At 43.9% G+C, this 18,723-nt stretch overlaps 1 protein-coding gene across 1 annotated transcript in view; it reads right to left on the bottom strand.

Moving 5' to 3' along the window:
* The window catches only part of kcnk5a (potassium channel, subfamily K, member 5a), a 31,751-nt gene extending 18,013 nt beyond the window's left edge, over positions 1-13,738 (bottom strand). The window contains exon 1 of the mRNA XM_072247566.1: positions 13,080-13,738. Within this exon, the coding sequence (XP_072103667.1) occupies positions 13,080-13,265 (186 nt within the window). The 5' untranslated portion in view covers positions 13,266-13,738. The remainder of the gene's footprint in view (positions 1-13,079) is intronic.
* Positions 13,739-18,723: the final 4,985 nt, after the last annotated feature.

Genomic DNA, 18,723 nt, shown 5'->3' with positions numbered 1-18,723 from the left:
AACAACCATGCAGCTTGGGTGTTCCAATGACTCTGATCTACATAAATTGTTCTTTAAAAGATATCAGCACCTAAGAACTACTAACTGAAATGGAAGTAGGAGCACACAACTGTCACAACACGATGACAAGTGAAGGCAACTTCAGAACGGTTAAAACAATTGAGGATGGGTTGACTGAAAGCTAGGATGCAAGCCTTGCTATTATAAACAACACGGATGGTTTCATACTCAGTGTTGACTCTAGCTCTGTCGAGAACATTTGTTTAGACACAGTTCCACTATTGTGGTGTTACAGAATCAGCACTATTTTCTGTAGACAAGTCAACAGGAGGTTAATTACTCATCAACCACAAAATAAAGAAATTTCCACTTCTAAAGCACGTTTCTCACAGTTAAAAAATTCCCAAGGTAGGGCACAGGAGCAACATCGAAGAAAAATATTTACTCTTTGGTTTCTTGGTTAACAGAAAACTCACTCGTGAGTGCACTGAGGAGGAAAGGCACAGGATCTGGACATCTGAACGACAACTAAATTTAGATGAGCAAGGTGACAGAAATGGAGAAGGCTGTGTTTCTCAGAGGACAGTAGAGGGCAGTGGATTACAAAGGATAGAAGAGCATGGACTAGATAATTTAACAAGCAGGTGGCTGCCATTGCAATTCAGCAAACGCAGAGTTAAAAGCTCAATTTTTTTTTGGGATGATTTGATGTTACAGGGGTGGTGTGGGGGAAGAGGTTGTACTGAAATCGTCATGACTCCTTACTGACAACACCACTGCCTTAGGCCCAATCAAAGGTGGTGATGAATCTGCAAATAGAAGGGAGATTAAAAATCTGGCTGATTGGTGCCATAATGACAACTTCTTTCTTAACGTCAGCAAGACCAATGAGTTGAGTGGTGGACACTCCTGAACTTCAGGAGTACACTGGAGATCCATAAACCAATCCTCATCTGGAGATCAGAGGTAGAAAAGGTCAGCAACTTTAAATTTATCAGTGTTATCATTTCAGAGGACCTGAACCATTAACTTTCCCCATCACCGAACTGTTCCCACAAACTTTGGACTCACTTCCAAGGACTCTCCATCTTGCATTATTGATATTTTTTGCTTATTTATTATTATTGTTGTTTTTTTCTTTTTGTATTTGCACAGTTTGTTGTCTTTTGCACACTGGTGTCCACCCTGTTGGTAGAGTCTTTCACGAATATTGGATTTATTGAATATGCCTGCAAGAAAACGAATCTCGGAATTGTATATGGTGATATACATGAACTTTGATAATAAGTTTACCTTGAACTTTGACGAATGAGGATGTTAGCAGTAGATAAGGTAGTTAATAAGTTGAGATTCACCAGTAAACTACACAAAACTCCTAACTATTTGGTCCCACGCAATTCTCCCATTGCAATAAACCTAATGATAGCTGCAGTTTCTTATAAATCAAACTTAGAACAAGGCCCTTTAGCCAGCTGGCTGGGTAAGTACACTGCACTGCTGAGGCATACAGAAGGGATTAACAGCCTGAGCACTTGTCCAAGTGCATCCAATGTACCTGTCCATTGCAGAGTGATCCTTATAGTGTCCATACAATTGACCAATTAACATTCTAGCCTCATTAAAACAGAACTGTCAAATAGGCAAACACCGATTTGTTGAGGGCCAATGAAATCTAACAGCTTGGAGTGGTTATTCCACCATAATTTCTCAACGCCATGGCCTCTAACCTAAAAGGCTTGTACGAACGGTGCATAATGTTAATCACAATATCCTCGATGTAATATGTAACAACTATAAACTGAATACATCAGAAACATTTATTGTATTTGTGTTGACTTCTAACTTGGGTATCTCAAAATCAAGCACACTTTATTACCACTGCATCCCACCCACTGCCCCCCTGCTGTCTTCCAGAGCTCCACACCAATTCTTTAATTTAGTAGATTACAGAGCATGGTTTGGTTGATAAGTTACTCCATGCATTAAAGAACTTAATATTCCAACAATTATTCCCAGGAATTGAACTTTAGTTTTCTGCTTGATAAACCTAAGTACTTGTATCAATCATACTGTGCTTTTTTATCAGTTAAATAATTCATTGAGAGTCACCTTGCAACACAAAGCAGAACTGCGCAAGGCATCTCCATAAAACAATAAGGGTGCAATTCATTACCAAGTTGGCTTTCGGACTGTTGGGCTGAAGTGCAACAGATAATCTCTATGCAAAATATCAAGGTTCAAAATTGAAAAGTAAACAGTTTCTAATTTAATTGTGCATTTTATGCATCCTCGGCTGAAAACAGATATGTCTGAGGATGTTTTTCTACAGTAAAGGGGCTATGGGAATACAATTTGCCACCAGTGACACGCTTCTTGGGAGTAAAGAAAATCTATTTGCTCCTAGGATGAAGTCACAGACAGGGCCATTTATTGTCTTTCTCTAATTGCCCCAAACCAAGACACCACTAAGAATCAGCCTCACTGACAAGTCTATAGGTCAGAATGTGCAAAGATGGCAGATTTTGTTCCTGCAGGGTACGTGCACCAGATGAGTTTTTACTGTTCCACTGTTCCTCTTACTGAGACTTTTCAAACTCTACATTTCATCACCAGCTGCCGTGATACAATTAAACTTTTATCTTCATATCAATGATCTAAGTATTGGACTGTTAACCCAGTCATTTGACCTTCACATCACTGCAGTCCTTGGGTTTTTTATACTACATCAGGCTGTGGCTAGTATTCCACTCCAGATTCTACCCTTTACATAATCGCCATTTTGTAGCAGAGTTTGCCTGGTAATTTATGTAAGTAGAACATTGAATATTTAATATCCATCAGATGAAAAGTGAAATGAAATCAAAATCTGAGACGGTTCTGATGGAGTTTTCTGCCAAGATTATGGCTACATTAACTTCTGGGATAAGGAGAGAAGACCATTGTAAAAACAATTGGCTAGCTCATTGATGAAAGACTTTGGCACACAAGATGCCAAAAGAAGTTCTCCCATGCCAAGGTCTAGGGTCTAGAACTAGGTGGCTTAAGTTTCATGATAATGAGCATCATCTGGAATTTTCCTATCTGTAGTTGCACATTCACAGGGCACACTCGAGGCTAAGATCTTGAGTTTCTAAAGGAATGAAGAGTAGTAATGGGATGGGTAGGAGTGGGCAAGGATCAATTGTGATTTGATCAAAGGTAGAGTGGGTTAAAGGGATTTTATGTTCTCCTCTTGCTCCCGAATGTCATGTTCCCAAATAAGTCAGTTATTAATAGATAACTGTGCCTACACATATTTGTATTTCATGATCTTTTTAACCAAAGCCCTAACAAATGCTAACTTCATGAAACCAACTACAATATTACACTAATTGCACGTTGACTTTAAATAAAAAACGATCTGTCCATTGTCAGTTATGCATTATAATCAATACAAAAAGTTAAATGAGAACAGAATAATGATTGAAATTGCATCATTCTTTTGAATAACCGAACAGGTCTGTTTGCTGCAATTAACTCAGTTTTGCTTTCATCTCACACCTCCCCAGTTTCTTGAATTTTGGTGGCAATTTCCATAAACACATTCTAAAATGAGTGCAAGATTCTGCAGAGAGGCAAAAAATTGTGTTTCACTCCTTGCTTGAGCTCTTGCTCAATTCAGTCATTCTTTCTTTCTATATGACAAACTGCGGAGAAGAAACCGCAAGTCTGATGACAGTTTCTGATGCGATGACATCAGTGGCACTGACAAAGGTTGAACATTTGCCTGGATTCAAGTTTTTCCAAAACCACACAAAATATTTTCTCAGCAAGAGATCCAACAGCATGCCAAGAAAATCACCGGCGTAACGAAAATTTTCCTGCGTGTACAAATGGTCTGGCATTTTACATCTAGGAGAATGTTGTTTCCTGCCAACAGACTCAAGACAGAATGAGAAAAAACCTTAGGCAATGAATAACCCTGCTGTGCAAGGGCTGAATCCTGTTGGTGCTCCCGCTGAATAATGGAAGTAAAAAATCTGGTTCACTCCTTTTGGAGTTGGGTGGTGCCGCAAGGGGGATGCAAGCATACTGGGAGCCTTTTAAATGGACTCTTAGGGTCAGATACAAAGCGAGGTGTTTATGTGTGCTATGCAACAAATCAAGTTTCTTCTCACTGAAAAAAAGTGTGAAGCAACATAGTCTACAAAAAGGCGGAGTCAGGCCAAGCCAAACTAGGATCTAACCACATCTACAAACGTTTGTACATATTCTGCTGCTGTTTGGAAATCTACAAAATGGGGAGAGGGAGGTGTGGATGGGAAATTTAATAAAGGTTTTCCAGTTGTCATTCCTGGAAAAATGGAGAGAGTTGTCATCAAGTATTCTGGCAGAGTTACTTCAATAAGCAAGGTGCCAGAGAAGGAAAGAAGGCCACTGACAAAGAAATGTGAGTTTCCAGCACTTTCCAAGCATTGGAGAAGATTTTTGGTACATCAAACTCAGCGCTATTCTATAGCATCAATAACTTTAACCATGAAACATCACAAGAAATAGAAGCACTTGGAATAAATATATTTTGTTTCTAAGTAGCAATGGTTAGTATCAGGTGGGAGAGGCTGTAAGCTGTAAATAACTACATTGCCTGAAATAACAATTAATATTTTCCTTGCAAATCTTAGCATTCAATTTCAGTAAAAAAGAGTACGCTTGCAGAACAAGTCTAAAACATAAAATATAGAAAATAAGGATGGCGCAAAGTTAAAAATGAAAAGTGCTGGAAATACTCAGCAACTCAGGCAGCATCTGTGGAAAGAGAAGAGTAGTCTTAAAATCATGGCCATAAATACCAAGACAAAAGCTTTTTGTTCACTTCTAATTAACACAATCAGTTCAAGACAAATCCTTCTCTTCTCTCCTCAGATGCTGCGAGGCTTGCAAATTTAAAAAAATCCAAATGGGAGTGGGATGCACATGAGCTCAAGATGGGAGAACTGTAGTGCCTGAATAAATGGCTGATTTCCTCCAAAAGACAAAATACCACAATACTGACTGGTTCAGAAGTTCATATATCATTAGCCCCGTGTGAACTAATGCGGGCTAAACAGTAAGTCGCCCTCCCTCTTTTCAACCAAACCTCATACCATTCCTTCTTTTCACACACAGCACAAATTCAAAATGACTTTTTTCCCCCCTCTATGTACAGGATGCCAGCTCTACAGAGCCCTCCAACAGTCTTGGTAAAACGTCACCCAAAAGCAACATTACTAAACACAACCACGTCTGTATTTACAATCTGCAGTTTACTTTCTGGAAGTGTGTCTATAATGCAGTCATTGAGAGCAGAGCTGGGTTGTGACAGGTTAGAATGGACATAAATCTTTTCCTCTTCAGTCCATCCCTTTGTATTTCTACTACCCTTGGCAATCAACTTTAAACAACCAGAAAAAAAGGCCTAAGAAGTTGGCTCAGGCAGCCCTACAGTGGCAAACATCCGTTGGGAATAACTCCCAACACTAAAAGGTAATGCTTGTATGAAATTTGTCATCAAGTCTCAAAGCATCAAGGAGATAGTTTTGCTATGAAAGAAAATGCCAAGTTTCTTTCCTGCTGTCTCCACACCAACACAAAGCCAAGAAAGTCTACAGTTCCATAGCCTATATCACGCCAGCATCTGCAGTTTCTTTTAAAAAATCTTCAAGGTCAAGTGGCTGGAACTGGAAAAATTAGTTGGAATAAACATGGCAGATGCTTCAATTTTCCATGAGAACATAAGTGAGTTTTATATTGGAAAAACATGTAGAATATCACTAATTTCTCCCCCAGAGTGTCTTCAAAAGTTGTGTCTGCCAGCTCTATTTTGTTTTCATCTGCAGTGATGGCAACAAACCAGTCGTGCTGACCAGAGTCTCAAAGTTGGTTGCCTTCAAAAGAAGCCTCCACAGCAGTCAAGCCTGCCACAATATTCCAAGAATAGGCACCAACACCTTCACTCTAAGGGGGCGCCAGATGAGTTTGTGGCTACAGTACCTGCCTATAAATTTCACTGCTACCACCACAAGTTTAATCCAGCACATGTAACCTTTAAAAGTGGATCTTCTGCTAAGTGGGTTAAACCAAAGAAGATCCATTGAGAAGGCAACAAATACTATAACTACACAGAGCACAATCCAGAAGACAGTCTGGAGCTCTATGCAATTATATCAGTGCTTTCAGGCTGATATTTAAATCCTCTGTGTGAGCACAAGTCAACAATTGTTTTGTAGCTGTACAAGTTGTCAGTGAGACTCTTTTTAACATCGGTAGAAATTAAGTAAAGAAATTACAGTACTGACTATTCATTTCTCTATCTATGTAAAATATATATTTACTGTCAACAGTAATTTATGTGTACAATGCCACCAAGTACGACAAATGTCACCCACATATGCATAAATAAGGAGGAATGAGCATCATCAAGTTAAAGTGCACAACTTTTAAGAAAAGAGTTGTTCAATGAAAGGCAAATCTGGTCACTCAAATTTAAGAGTACACCTTAAAGTGAACGAACGCTCGCAGACACTTATTTGTTGCCTGCTGCCTTTTCTTAGACAACGATGTGATGCATTAAGCACGGCTTTGCACTAACTAAATCTGGGGGAAAATTTGTGACTTGCCCGTTGATACTCCAGTACAATTTCGCCCGAGTCCTTCTGTGCTCCCAGCAGGCAGCAGGGTCAAAATCGAGAGACATCAGCGTTCGTTGCATTGCCTCCAGCAGCACCCTGTTGCACCACTTAACGCATGGAACAAAAAGAGAAAAGGATAAAGTTAGGAGTGAAAACAGAGACCAGCAGACCCCAGTGTGGGTGTAACTGGTTTTTATAGGCTACAGAAGGCAAAACATATGTAGCCTAATGGTCAGAATAGAAGGGAAAAAGATAGAGAGAGAATAGCACATGGCTTCTTCCACTAAATCCATCTGGGGTCAAACCTTTAAGGGGCTATTGACTCTAGGAATAGCATAGCTGTCAATCCAGAGTCTGAAGTCCACCTCTGGTCCAATGGACAACTCAAGAGAAGTGAGTTCTTGAGTTTGCACAGTGGTTGGCCAATTCTCCACAACCATTTTTCCATCTTGTCAAAGCTAAATTTCAACCCTCCCCCTACAAACTACTTGGTCAGCAGTGTTGACCATTTCCAGATCAGGTGAGTAGGGTTAAATGAAGAGTAAAAATTCCCTTTCATTTGGCCCAGCAATGAGTGGATATATTCAGGTCAGTACAATTTTTGATTCATCGCACCCCCTCCTTCCCTGTGGCAGATGGCGGTCCTGTAAGGTCTTCAAGAGAGACTGCTCACCATGCCAATGAGCATGTGGCATGGGGCAGTTTTGTGCCATGGACTTGAGGAATCCTTTAGAAGATGAAAGAACCCATGGAGTCTGAGTTGTTTATACCCTATCCCTAGAGAGGACTGGCAAACACTAGCCCACAGATTTTTCCAAGAATTTTGTTCACCACAGGAAGGGGCATCATTGTTTTAGAAAGCGAATAGATGGGGTTAGAGGGCAAAGGGGAGGGGAAAAAACCTTAAGGATAAAACAAAATTTTTATCCATCTTGTGGAAAGTAATGAGATCCTTCCCCATTTTCACCGACTCCTACTGGACATGTTAGGGTAGAACAGGATAGCACAGGCTATGACTACCCCAGCAGTCCAACAACCAGCCAATGCTGACAGTCAAACCTTGCATAATGAGAAGGACAATTTAGACAGAGATGCCCCTGGGAACTGCACACCAATCAAGATGTCAACAAAAGAAAAAAGATGGGGGAAGAGTCTTGCACTAAAATTACCAAGATACACAACAGGTCGCCAGCACTTAAGAATGATTTGGATAAAGACCATGAGAAATTCGAAACAAGTCATTAGATGCATGTTGGAAAAGTAAGAGTTCAGTCATTTCAGCTTACTGAAGAGGGGGGGATGGGGTCACCAACACTGCAAACTGCCGGGCGGACTTTCCCACAGCGCTCACGCACGAGGCGACGTTACCCAGTTCAGTCACGGTGTAGTTATGTCGCCGACCATAAGCTGCACGAAAAAATACAGTTTAGAGTGCACTAAAAATAAAGACTTTCAAATGCCCGATCAGATGCCACGATGCAATTGTCCAGATAGCAGCTATCACAAGTGGACACTCCTTGAACTCCTCCCCTTCCCCTCTTCCCAGCCCATTCCATCTGCAGAGATAACTCCTTGGATTCATTCGCAAGAACTTCTTCCAGAACAGTTCCACAAGCAGGTTGTGTGAGGCAAAATGTGAATGAACGAATTTAGCTCACACCAACACAAGTGGCTGCCTTCTTCTCTGTTGGTGAGGGTAGGCAGTGTGTCAGCACTACTTATGCCATACACAAAGCAAGTCATCAAAAATTCCTTGAGCCACATATACATTTGATATAGTCTTCATGGCAAGCAGGTATACTTACACACCTCATCACCTTTCCTCCCACCCCAAAATCTTTCAAATGACCTCCTCTCCTAAAGCCACCAGCTTACTTCAGCGGAAATCCATGAGCGCCAGGAAGCATCTGCTTCATCTGCTGAGCGCACCGACTGACCGTCTGACTGAGAGGTGCCTCACAGTCAAAACTGACCCAACATTTCAGAGGGTCTCTACGTAAACTTCCATCAGAATCGGAAAACTGATCAATTTGGCCCCTGCCTCAACAACTAACTGATTCCACTACAGCAGCTCTGACCAGTACTGATTGTTGAAAACCAATTTTAAAAAACATTTCTATGCAATACCCAACCAGTATTCCTAAACTGAGTGCTGTTTTATGGGAGCTTGCTAATATAAATTATGTTAAGATAATCAACCAAATAATCAATTTCAGTGATTTTGATCAAGGAATTAATTATCTTTCAGGAATCCAGGGCAGCCCACCTGCCCTTTGGAATCTCCTCCTCAACCCCCATAACCTGACATACCAGCCTGAGCATCAGTCTGAATGACTACAGCTTCAGCAAGGTAACATGTCCCAACTGCTACATCATTTGCTCAAGCAACAAGGGTGCATCTTCAACACATAATGCCCCTAGGAACACTCATGACTTGCAGGCATGCATGCTACTAAGCCAATGATGCAAGAACCATTCAGAAATCAATACTGAGCAATGTCTTGTAGCCCATTTTAAGTTAAGTGCAGAATCATTATGGCACAGAATAAATCCTATCAAGTCTATACTGGGGTGAGTCAGTCCCATTTGTCCCTTCCTCCCCAGGCCCCAGCATGATAGATACCCTCCGTTTCCTATACCTTTCCTTTGCAAGTCAATCCTGCCATACTTCAGATTCTCAAACTCTTAATCCTACTACTTCTGTCTGTGAATTCCAGCATTCCTTGTTACAGTGCCTTGATTTGCACTACTATACTTTGCATCATCCTTTTGATTTACACTCACTATATTTATTGTATTTATGATTGCATGGATACTGTTTGCTCTGCAAGGTTCACGCGGGCAAGGAATTTCATTGCACCCTGGTGTATGTGACCAACTAGTGTGAATCTGATCATCTCCACTTCCTGCACAGCAAGTTCCAGATCATTACTACTCATTGTACAAAAGAGTTTTTCCATTATATACCCTCAAGGTCTTTTGTTCGAACCTTAAACCTCAGTCCCACAATCCTTGTCCCATTAGCCAATGGGAACAGGCTCACCTCAATCAAATAACCCCTCAAATGGCTTTGCAACAAACAAGTCCAGCCTAATCTTTGCTAAATACCTCAACCCCATGAAACCAGGATGGCCAACTCAAAAGTGTGGCAGTACTCATTCGTTTAAAGTTCATATATTATTGCCACATCTTGTACTTTCAGCAGGATTGAATGCTCGAGACAATTGTTTGGACACTTTGGGAACCTGATGCTGATAGGACTATAGTGAAAGACAGAAAAATATGGCCAAGTAAAGCTGTCAGTTCAGCAAGTCAAGAGAAAGTAATTTCAAATGCTGGTCTATTAAAAATGAGGGAAAAATATGAGGAAAAATCTCCAAATCTAGAAACCTTTAAGTTTCAGTGACAACCTGTTGTGAAACCTAGATACACGGGTCAATCTACAGATAAAGTAGATATGCCACCATGTTCCAGTATCTTCACGCTACAGTACAATTCAAAAACCAGCTCAAGCAAAAAAAAAGTAAAATGAGTTTTATCTTGAGGGCGCTTATCTGAAAGTAATCGTGCCTCCACCTTGTACACTCTTGAGCCAGACAATCCAGTGAGGATAAGTTGTCTAAATAAAAACCTTTTGATGCATAAACAGCATTAAAATAATTTTTTAAATCTTCGATTTTTGTGAAAAAAACTCCCCACCCATTTCTGTGCCTTCCATGACAGTGATTCCTGAAAATGCTGTATTTTGTGTGGCAATTCTGCAGATGTGGAGAGACTGCTCAGAATTTTACAGAAGAGAAGCAAAGTTCCCCACAAGACTCCCACATTATTTTAACGGAATCTGTAGTTCTTTTCTCCCCTTATGTTTATCTAGATTCCTCTTAAGCATCTCACTCACTATGTGGATCTTAAATATTCCCTTTACAAGGTCCAAATTTTGACTGCTTTGGATAATGAAATTTCTATTAAATTAGATTCATTAGTTCCTGTAGAATTATTGAGGGATCAAACTAAGTTCTTCTTTATTGACGAGAAATGATCCCATATTTTGACACACTCCCTATAACTGCTTTGCAGCTGCAGAAACCATTTGATTGTTACCCAATCACCCTCCCCTCAAACACTGGCCAATTCTGAGCCCCTCAGCCATTTCAGCAGCCAGGCCACATTTCAACACATCCTCCTTCCACATATCAAGTGCCGCTGTCTGTAACCACGATGCAAAGTCCCCACCCACGGACACCACGATCCACATTCTATTTCTCACTCACCAAGTTTCACTGCTGCCGAGAATTGCCAGTGGTGTCTCTGAAAAAACAAAACATGTGCAACTTGACTGTGCAAACACCCACCTGCTTGCACCCCCAGCTCCCAACCACCCCTCGCCCCTCAGCCATTTTGGACAAATTGCAAGCAAACAAGTTCACATTACACCAAGTGAAGATGACACACGGTGGGCAGGGGGGTAAGAAGTCCAGCTGCTTCATTAAGCAGGATTTGGATCAAATGCCTGAAATGGATAAGGAAAGAACTACTGTGCTGGCAATTTATTTCAGCATTTAGTCATCAGCACTGAATCTCTCTCTCCAAACTGCTATTTGTAGAACTTTGGACAGATACTTGCATTACAAAGCCACTCAGTGTGCCTGCTCAAACATTCAAAAGTTGTGATGTTGGTTTTTGGCTTGTCATGAAAACATTTAAGTTCAGTCTCAAACCGTCATCTCTTAGCATTCACTTCTCAGCCACCCTGGCTTTTAATGAAAGGCCTATTCATTACTTGCACAAGCAACCCGCAGCCCTCCCGCCCATCCACCCCTCGGCACACACGTTGTGACCCCATACCCTCTCGGGCTTTGCTCCTGCTGTCTGTTTTATATTCTTTTGTCTCCTCTGCTTGGTTGGTCTGTGTACACAAGTGCAATTCTGTCCGCTGTGCAGAAAGAGAGAGTGAATGAATTATCAAAAAACAAACAACACATTCTAATTCCTTGTTTCGAACTTTGCATCTTTCTTCAGGCCTTGAGGAAGAGAAATGCTGGGGGGAAAATAACTTTCTTTCAAAGGGTGGCGGTGGGGTGGGGGGTCAGTCGCCTGCAATTTAACCCAGTGGTTCGCAGTCCCCCTCCCCCTATATGTGGAGGAGGCAAACACTGTATCCGCATGGAAAGGAACATGTGGCTGTATTCTCACGGCTATTCCGCCGTTTAAGGGTAAATAACGTGGTCCACCCGGAGAAGCATGCACACAAAATAGCTACACAATCACGCACAGACAGTCGGCAGCGTGTGCTAGGGAGGGAAGAAGGCGATATGAAGACACTGAACGTGATCCTCAACACGATCTGAAAGCCCACAGATCCCTAAGTTTCACTTTCAGGCAATTTTGGAAGGCTGGTGCACTTTCTGATTCTTTTAATCACACATGAAGTCCATGATTACCTCAGATACACAAATCTTTCTCTGCTTACAGCGCTCACTCGGGATCAACACTCCTTACTAAAGGTCGGTGAGGCGATAATTCAGCTCTAAAACACTACCCCTACTCAGAATCGGGTTTCACTGATTTTTTTTTTCGTTGCTCTCCTCGCGCTTCAAATAAACTCATTGCCAACATATCTTTTTTTCTAAGAAATATGAAAATCTGACGGACACAACTTCTCTTGAGGGAGGACTTGGGAAAAACTCCAAATGAAACAAGTCACGAGTTCTAGAGAACAAATTTCTGGCAGTCCAGAGTCTACAAAACAGCATCTGATCCCTCAAGGAAAAAATTGTATTTTCATTTCCATGACGACTTAACGCTCCTCACCATGAGCTCCTCTGACAGCAAAACGCCAGATAACTTTTTGTGTTGGGCGTGGGGGAAAAAAAAGAGCAAGGCTAATATGAATCGTAACCCAAGCGCGCTTTCAAACCACTCGCATTAGAAATGGTCGTAATGCACAAATCGCTGTAAACACTTTAAAACTCTTAATCATAACTGTGATATGTTAAAGTCATATACAAATCGTAACTCCGTAATTCCAATCACATCGTTATGTGCAATGTCGTAAATGTGAGCAATTTTAATCCTATTGGCAAGACAAAAGTGTAACTATGAGTAATTTCAATCATATTGCTATGATTTAACTCCATATACATATCATAACTATGAATTGTAGTCATATTGGACATTTGAAGTAATGTACGACTGATTAATGGAAGATTTTAAGTCTTAACTTCAAGGTTTTAAAATCGAAAGTAATTCCTAAAATTTAAGGGATTTATATACTTAGAACCATGACCTGGAGGGGATGGAGCAAGTGCATTAAGGAATAAATGAGCAATGCTCAAAGGAAATTTAAATGATAGTTCTGAGAGCGGGAGAAAATGAATGAGACCAAGAGCTAGTAGAGGGAAGATGAGTTGACTCGAGTATGGAGGTTCTTACCGCTAAGATCTTTTCCAGAGCTGCCTTAGTGAGGCAAGGATATTCTTCAAGGATCTGCGACTTTTTGATCTTGTACTGGTCGACGGCCTCGGTCCAGTTCGGCTCTTCCAACACTTGGAAGATGGCAGCGCCGATTGACAGATAGAAGATGATAGCGGAGGTCAATAAAGGGCCCCTGTCTACCATATTTCGTGCTGGAGTTCCCACTCATATACACCGCCGCCAAACGAGAGGGGAGTAGGGCAAAGTTAAAACAAAAAACCTTTATATCTACGAAAAAAAACCTCACACGTATAGGATGAAAACTCTGGGAAATTAGCATTCGAATTTCGGACGCTAATGTTTCGCGCCTGCGTCCTAGCCGCCAAACTTTCTAAAAGGGGGAAAAGCTTATTAATTTAAATTTAAACAGTTCCGTATAAATAGTCACCCCGTAGTCGGATTAAACTCAAATCCACACGTATAGGAAATAAAAGTTAACGTTCCAACTAGATCCTTTCTCTAAATATATCCTTTTAAACTGTTTCAAGTAGTACTTTGTTAACACCAAAAAAAAAGTCTGTTGCTTTGTGGAGGATTTTCTTCCCTCTCCCCTACGACACGTGTCGGGCTAAAAGAACGGCTCAAAGTGTGGTGAGCCGGTAGGAAGGTTCATATTTAAAGTGGCTGCGAGGAATTTCAGAGGGCGGAGCCACAGTAGTTTGCAGATATATACATTAACTCATCAACTCGGTTAGTAACTTTACTCTGATAATTTTCTTTCTCTCCCCAAACGTTAGGTGTCAACATTGCCCGCTTAAACATCAGACGACCAACAGGGTTCACACACACACACAGACAGGCGCGCGCGATTTAAGTTTAATTTTCTTAAATATATGCCTCCGCATTTACACTTAGATGAGTAGATGAGACACATTTAGGGACAAGGATAACAGTTTCCCTAGCGCAGTAGGAATGAATTTGCCCGAGATTTAAACTTTTTCTGTGTGCGGTACCGAGGGGAGGCTCTTATTCAATGCCACCGGCCCTGAAACAGTGTTCGCTGGAGAGGAGAGGAGTGTGGGGTGTGTGTGTGGCGGGGTGTCGGGTGATTGTAGGAGGGGGGAGATTGGGGAATACAGGGTGAACGGGCAAAGTGTGGTGGAGTGTGTAGACAGGAGCTGGAGGATTAGGGGAGAGGAGAGTGGGGGAGGGACGGAGTATCTTGGAGGTAAGTGTGTGGTGGTGGTGTAGCGGGAGGGGACTTTATGGGGTATGGAGTGTGGGAGTGGTGAGAGAGGGGGCGGGAAAAAGGGGAGGGGTGGAGAAGGATAGGTGTAAGGGGTAGGACAGGGAAGGGGGCAGGGGAGAGGTGGAGCAGGGAGGGGAGGAGTGGGTGGAGGAAGTAAGGAAGCTGTTTGGTTATATGCTGTGGTGGCAATAACAGAAGTTTGACTCGCAATGAGACATAACTGGCTTTTAAATATTCCCCAATGAAATTGACTCATTTATTATTTTTTTAATTTCATGATAAAGCCTGGAGTTGGCCCTTCGAGCCACACAATGCACCGCCCCCCCCCGCAAACCCAATTAATCTTAACCTAATCGCAGCACAATGTACAATGAGCAATTAATTTATCTGAAACATCCTTGGCCTGTGGGAGGAAACCAGAGCACCTGGGGAAATCCCAGGCATTCCACTGGGAGGATGTACAGAGACAACTTGCAAATGGTGCAGGGACTGAACTTGGAGACCCTGACCAGTAATAGCATCCCACAGTATTCAGGAAGAGTAGGGAAGAAAATGGAGTATTATTGGTTAAGGAAAATATTACATTGATAAAGACATAAGTCATAAGGATGCAAGTCTATAGAGAAAACATTCACTGGTCGTGTTCTATGAGTTACTAATGAGTGAGAGATATAGAGGAGTTGGTGACAATGGGAGAACTTTAATCATTCAATTATAAACTGACTTAGTTGTAAGGGCAGAGTGGGTGAATCATTTTGTAAATAGTTTAGATAATTTTCTTAAGCAATGTGTTTCTGGTTGGAGGAGGAAGAAGGCATTGCTGGACCTGTCTCTCGGCAATGAGGTGGGTGAAGGACACCAATCAGGAGATCACAATGTCATCAGATTTAGGTTCAATATGGGAAAATAAAAGGAGCAATGCAAACTAAAGATGATTAGGAAAAGGAAGTCCAATTTCAATAAAATAAAAGTGAACCAAGAAGTGGGAATGATCAATGAGCAGGTCTAAAGGAAGAGTTGGCTCAGGTGCAGTTAAGGCACATTTCTGTAAGGACAAAGGAAGAACAAACAAATCCAGAGCTTCCTGCATGATGAAAATAGTGCACAGTGATATATCTACAAATTGGCTATGGATAATGAGCTACGCTCAATAAAAAAAAGGATGTCATGTGAATGGCACCGCTCAGGCCATGCTTTCTTCTTCCTGTTGCCATGGGGAATAAGGGACAGGAGCCTTGGCTTCCATACCACCAGGTTCAGGAACAGTTTTTGTTTATTAAATGTAATCGTGAACAATAGCCAGATCAGAAATGCTGATCAAGTCTACTAGTTCCCAAAGATAGCCAATCAGATGGTTCACTGCTGCTCAGTGATAGAACTAAAAAAAATCATATGTACGATTAAGAAACATTAAAATATAGTAGAATTACTCGAGTCATGATGATCATGATGAAGTCTGCTGGAGAGAGACATTTATACACATGCTCTCCTCCATAATTCAAAGAGATTGAAGGATAAGGTTGTAGGATGACAAAATGTGGCAGGAGCACTTGGAACTAGAAACTAACCCCTACCGGGAGAGAACAGCACCTGTTCTTTCCTCACTGTTCTCCGGCAAATTAAGGACTAAGTCCAGCCGGAACATAACTTACAAGTGCTCTTGAAAGTCAGATATTAACCCTACCTACCAACAATCAAGCATTTCTATCCTGATCCCCTTCATGATTGCTTATGAAGAAGCATGTGACTTCCCTCCCAGAGATGATAGGTGTTTGTGCACTCGACTCTTGAAGGCTTAGACCCCATCGTTGCAGATGTTTCCAACCACAGCATCTGGAAGGCTGTTCCAAATTCTGATAGCACAGTGAAGGAAGCTTCTGTCCAGTGTGTAGGTTCTCACATCAGGCATAGAAACAGCATGAACAGGCATAGATAAACTTGATCGTGTGGTGCGCCGTCTCTCATAAGATGAAGGCAGCATGGCGCGAAGGTCTGCAGGGCTGTGGCTGGTGTGCATTTTGTATAGCACAGTAGCTGCAGCAACCTGTCGTCTGTGGTGTAAGCTACTGATGGCTAGCTTCTCACGAGCTGTGGCTTCATCTACACCTATAATCCTGAGAGCCTTTCTTTGAATGGAATCAAGCTGGCTGAGGACGCTGTGAGGCATTCATCCATGATAAGCAGGCATACTCCTTATTAAGCAGTTATTACCCTTCAGCCATCATGCTCCTGAACCAACATGGATAACTTCACTCAATTCAACACTGAACTATTCCACAACCTATAGACTCACTGTCAAGGAGCCACAACTCATTATTTATTACTTTTTGTTATTATTACTTATTTTTGTAATTGCACAGTTTGTCTACATTTGCACAGTGATGTTTGTCCATGTGAAGTTTTCATTGTTTCTATTGTGTTTGTTTGTATCTACTGTGAATGCCCACAAGAGAATGAATCTCCCTCTCCCCTCCCCTCCCCCTCCCCCTCTCCCTCTCCCTCTCCCTCTCCCCTCCCCCTCTCCCTCTCCCCTCCCCTCTCCCCTCCCCTCCCCTTCCCCTCCCCCCTCCCCTCTCCCCCTCTCCCCCTCTCCCTCTCCCTCTCCCCTCCCCCTCTCCCTCTCCCCTCCCCCCTCTCCCCTCCCCTCCCCTCTCCCCCTCTCCCCCTCTCCCCCTCCCCCCTCCCCCCCTCCCCCCCTCTCCCCCCTCCCCCTCTCCCCCTCTCCCCCTCTCCCCCCTCCCCCCCTCCCCCCCCTCCCCCTCTCCCCCCCCCCTCCCCCTCTCCCCCTCTCCCCCTCTCCCCCTCTCCCTCTCCCCTCTCCCCTCTCCCCCCTCTCCCCCCTCTCCCTCTCCCCCCTCTCCCCCCCTCTCCCTCCCCCCCCTCTCCCCCCCTCTCCCCCCCTCCCCCCCTCTCCCCCCCTCCCCCCTCTCCCCCCTCTCCCCCCTCTCCCCCCTCCCCCCTCTCCCCCCCTCCCCCCCCTCCCCCCCCTCCCCCCCTCCTCCCCCTCCCCCCCTCTCCCCCCCATTCCCCCCTCCCCTCCCCCCTCCCCCTCCCCCTCCCCCTCCCCCTCCCCCTCCCCCTCCCCCTCCCCCCTCCCCCCTTCCCCTCCCCCCTCCCCCCTTCCCCTCCCCCCCTCCCCCCTTCCCCTCCCCCCTTCCCCTCCCCCCTCCCCCTTCCCCTCCCCCTCCCCCCCTCCCCCCCTCCCCCCTTCCCCCCTCCCCCTCCCCCCCTTCCCCCTTCCCCCTCCCCCCCTTCCCCCTTCCCCCCTCCCCCCCTTCCCTTCCCCCCCTCCCCCCCTTCCCTTCCCCCTCCCCCCCTTCCCTTCCCCCCCTTCCCCCCTTCCCCCCCCTTCCCCCCTTCCCCCCCCTTCCCCCCTTCCCCCCTTCCCCCCTTCCCCCCTTCCCCCTCCCCCCTTCCCCCCTCCCCCCTTCCCCCCTCCCCCCTTCCCCCTTCCCCCTCCCCCCTTCCCCCCTTCCCCCCTCCCCCTTCCCCCCTTCCCCCCTTCCCCCCTTCCCCCCTTCCCCCCCTTCCCCCCTCCCCCCTTCCCCCCTTCCCCCCTCCCCCCCCTTCCCCCCTTCCCCCCTCCCCCCTTCCCCCCTTCCCCCTCCCACCCACCTCTCCCCCCCCCCCACCCCCCCACCTTCTGTCTCCCAACCTCCACTGTCTCTCTGTCTCTATTTATCTGTGATGGAGCCCAATTCCCTTTTCTGAGCAGATAATTGAAAGCTGGCTGGAAAGTACCAAAGCATTGGGGGGAATTAAGCTGTTGTTTTGTATCTACTTATTTGGTATAAATTTTGAGGTTCTTTTGATTTCTGGATTTGTATACAGTATTTAAAATGAGATCACCTCAGCTCACAGACCAATGGAAGACTAAGCCCACAAATGCTATGTTGGGGGAAGCAGAAGGTTGAGCAGAAACTTTTCAGCTCAGTGCAGAACTTGCACTCAAATGTCTGTGCCTAGGTTCGTGAAAGCAGTTAGTCAAGCCATCCGGTTTATTGGCGTGTGCACAAGTACAGTGAAATACAATGAAAAACCTGGCTTGCAAAAGGGTCACAGGCAGGTAGGTCACTCTGTGTGTTGTCCGTACTTGTCTGCTTGCCCTGTACTGCTAATTAAATTGGTAATCGTATGTTGTTCGTGCATTTATTTGGAAATATCGCCTTGCCAACTGCGATTTTGATTGTGCTACCGCCTATTTAAAATTCAATTGGACCATGAGGACTGCAGCCATTTTGTTTCAGTGGTTTTTTTCAGTCAGACTGAAGCACGTTTACACTAGACTCTGTTGTCTTCCTTTTTTTTGCGCCATTGTAAATCATCATCTTTTTACTCTAACTCAATTGTATGTGTGCTTGCTGCACAAATAAAGCACCAGGAGTTTGGATGCTATATCCTAACCCCCACATT

The sequence above is a fragment of the Mobula birostris genome, chromosome 2 (genome assembly GCF_030028105.1).
Source record: "Mobula birostris isolate sMobBir1 chromosome 2, sMobBir1.hap1, whole genome shotgun sequence".
Classification (NCBI taxonomy): Eukaryota; Metazoa; Chordata; class Chondrichthyes; order Myliobatiformes; family Myliobatidae; genus Mobula; species Mobula birostris.
This window is presented reverse-complemented; position numbering and strand designations above follow the sequence as displayed.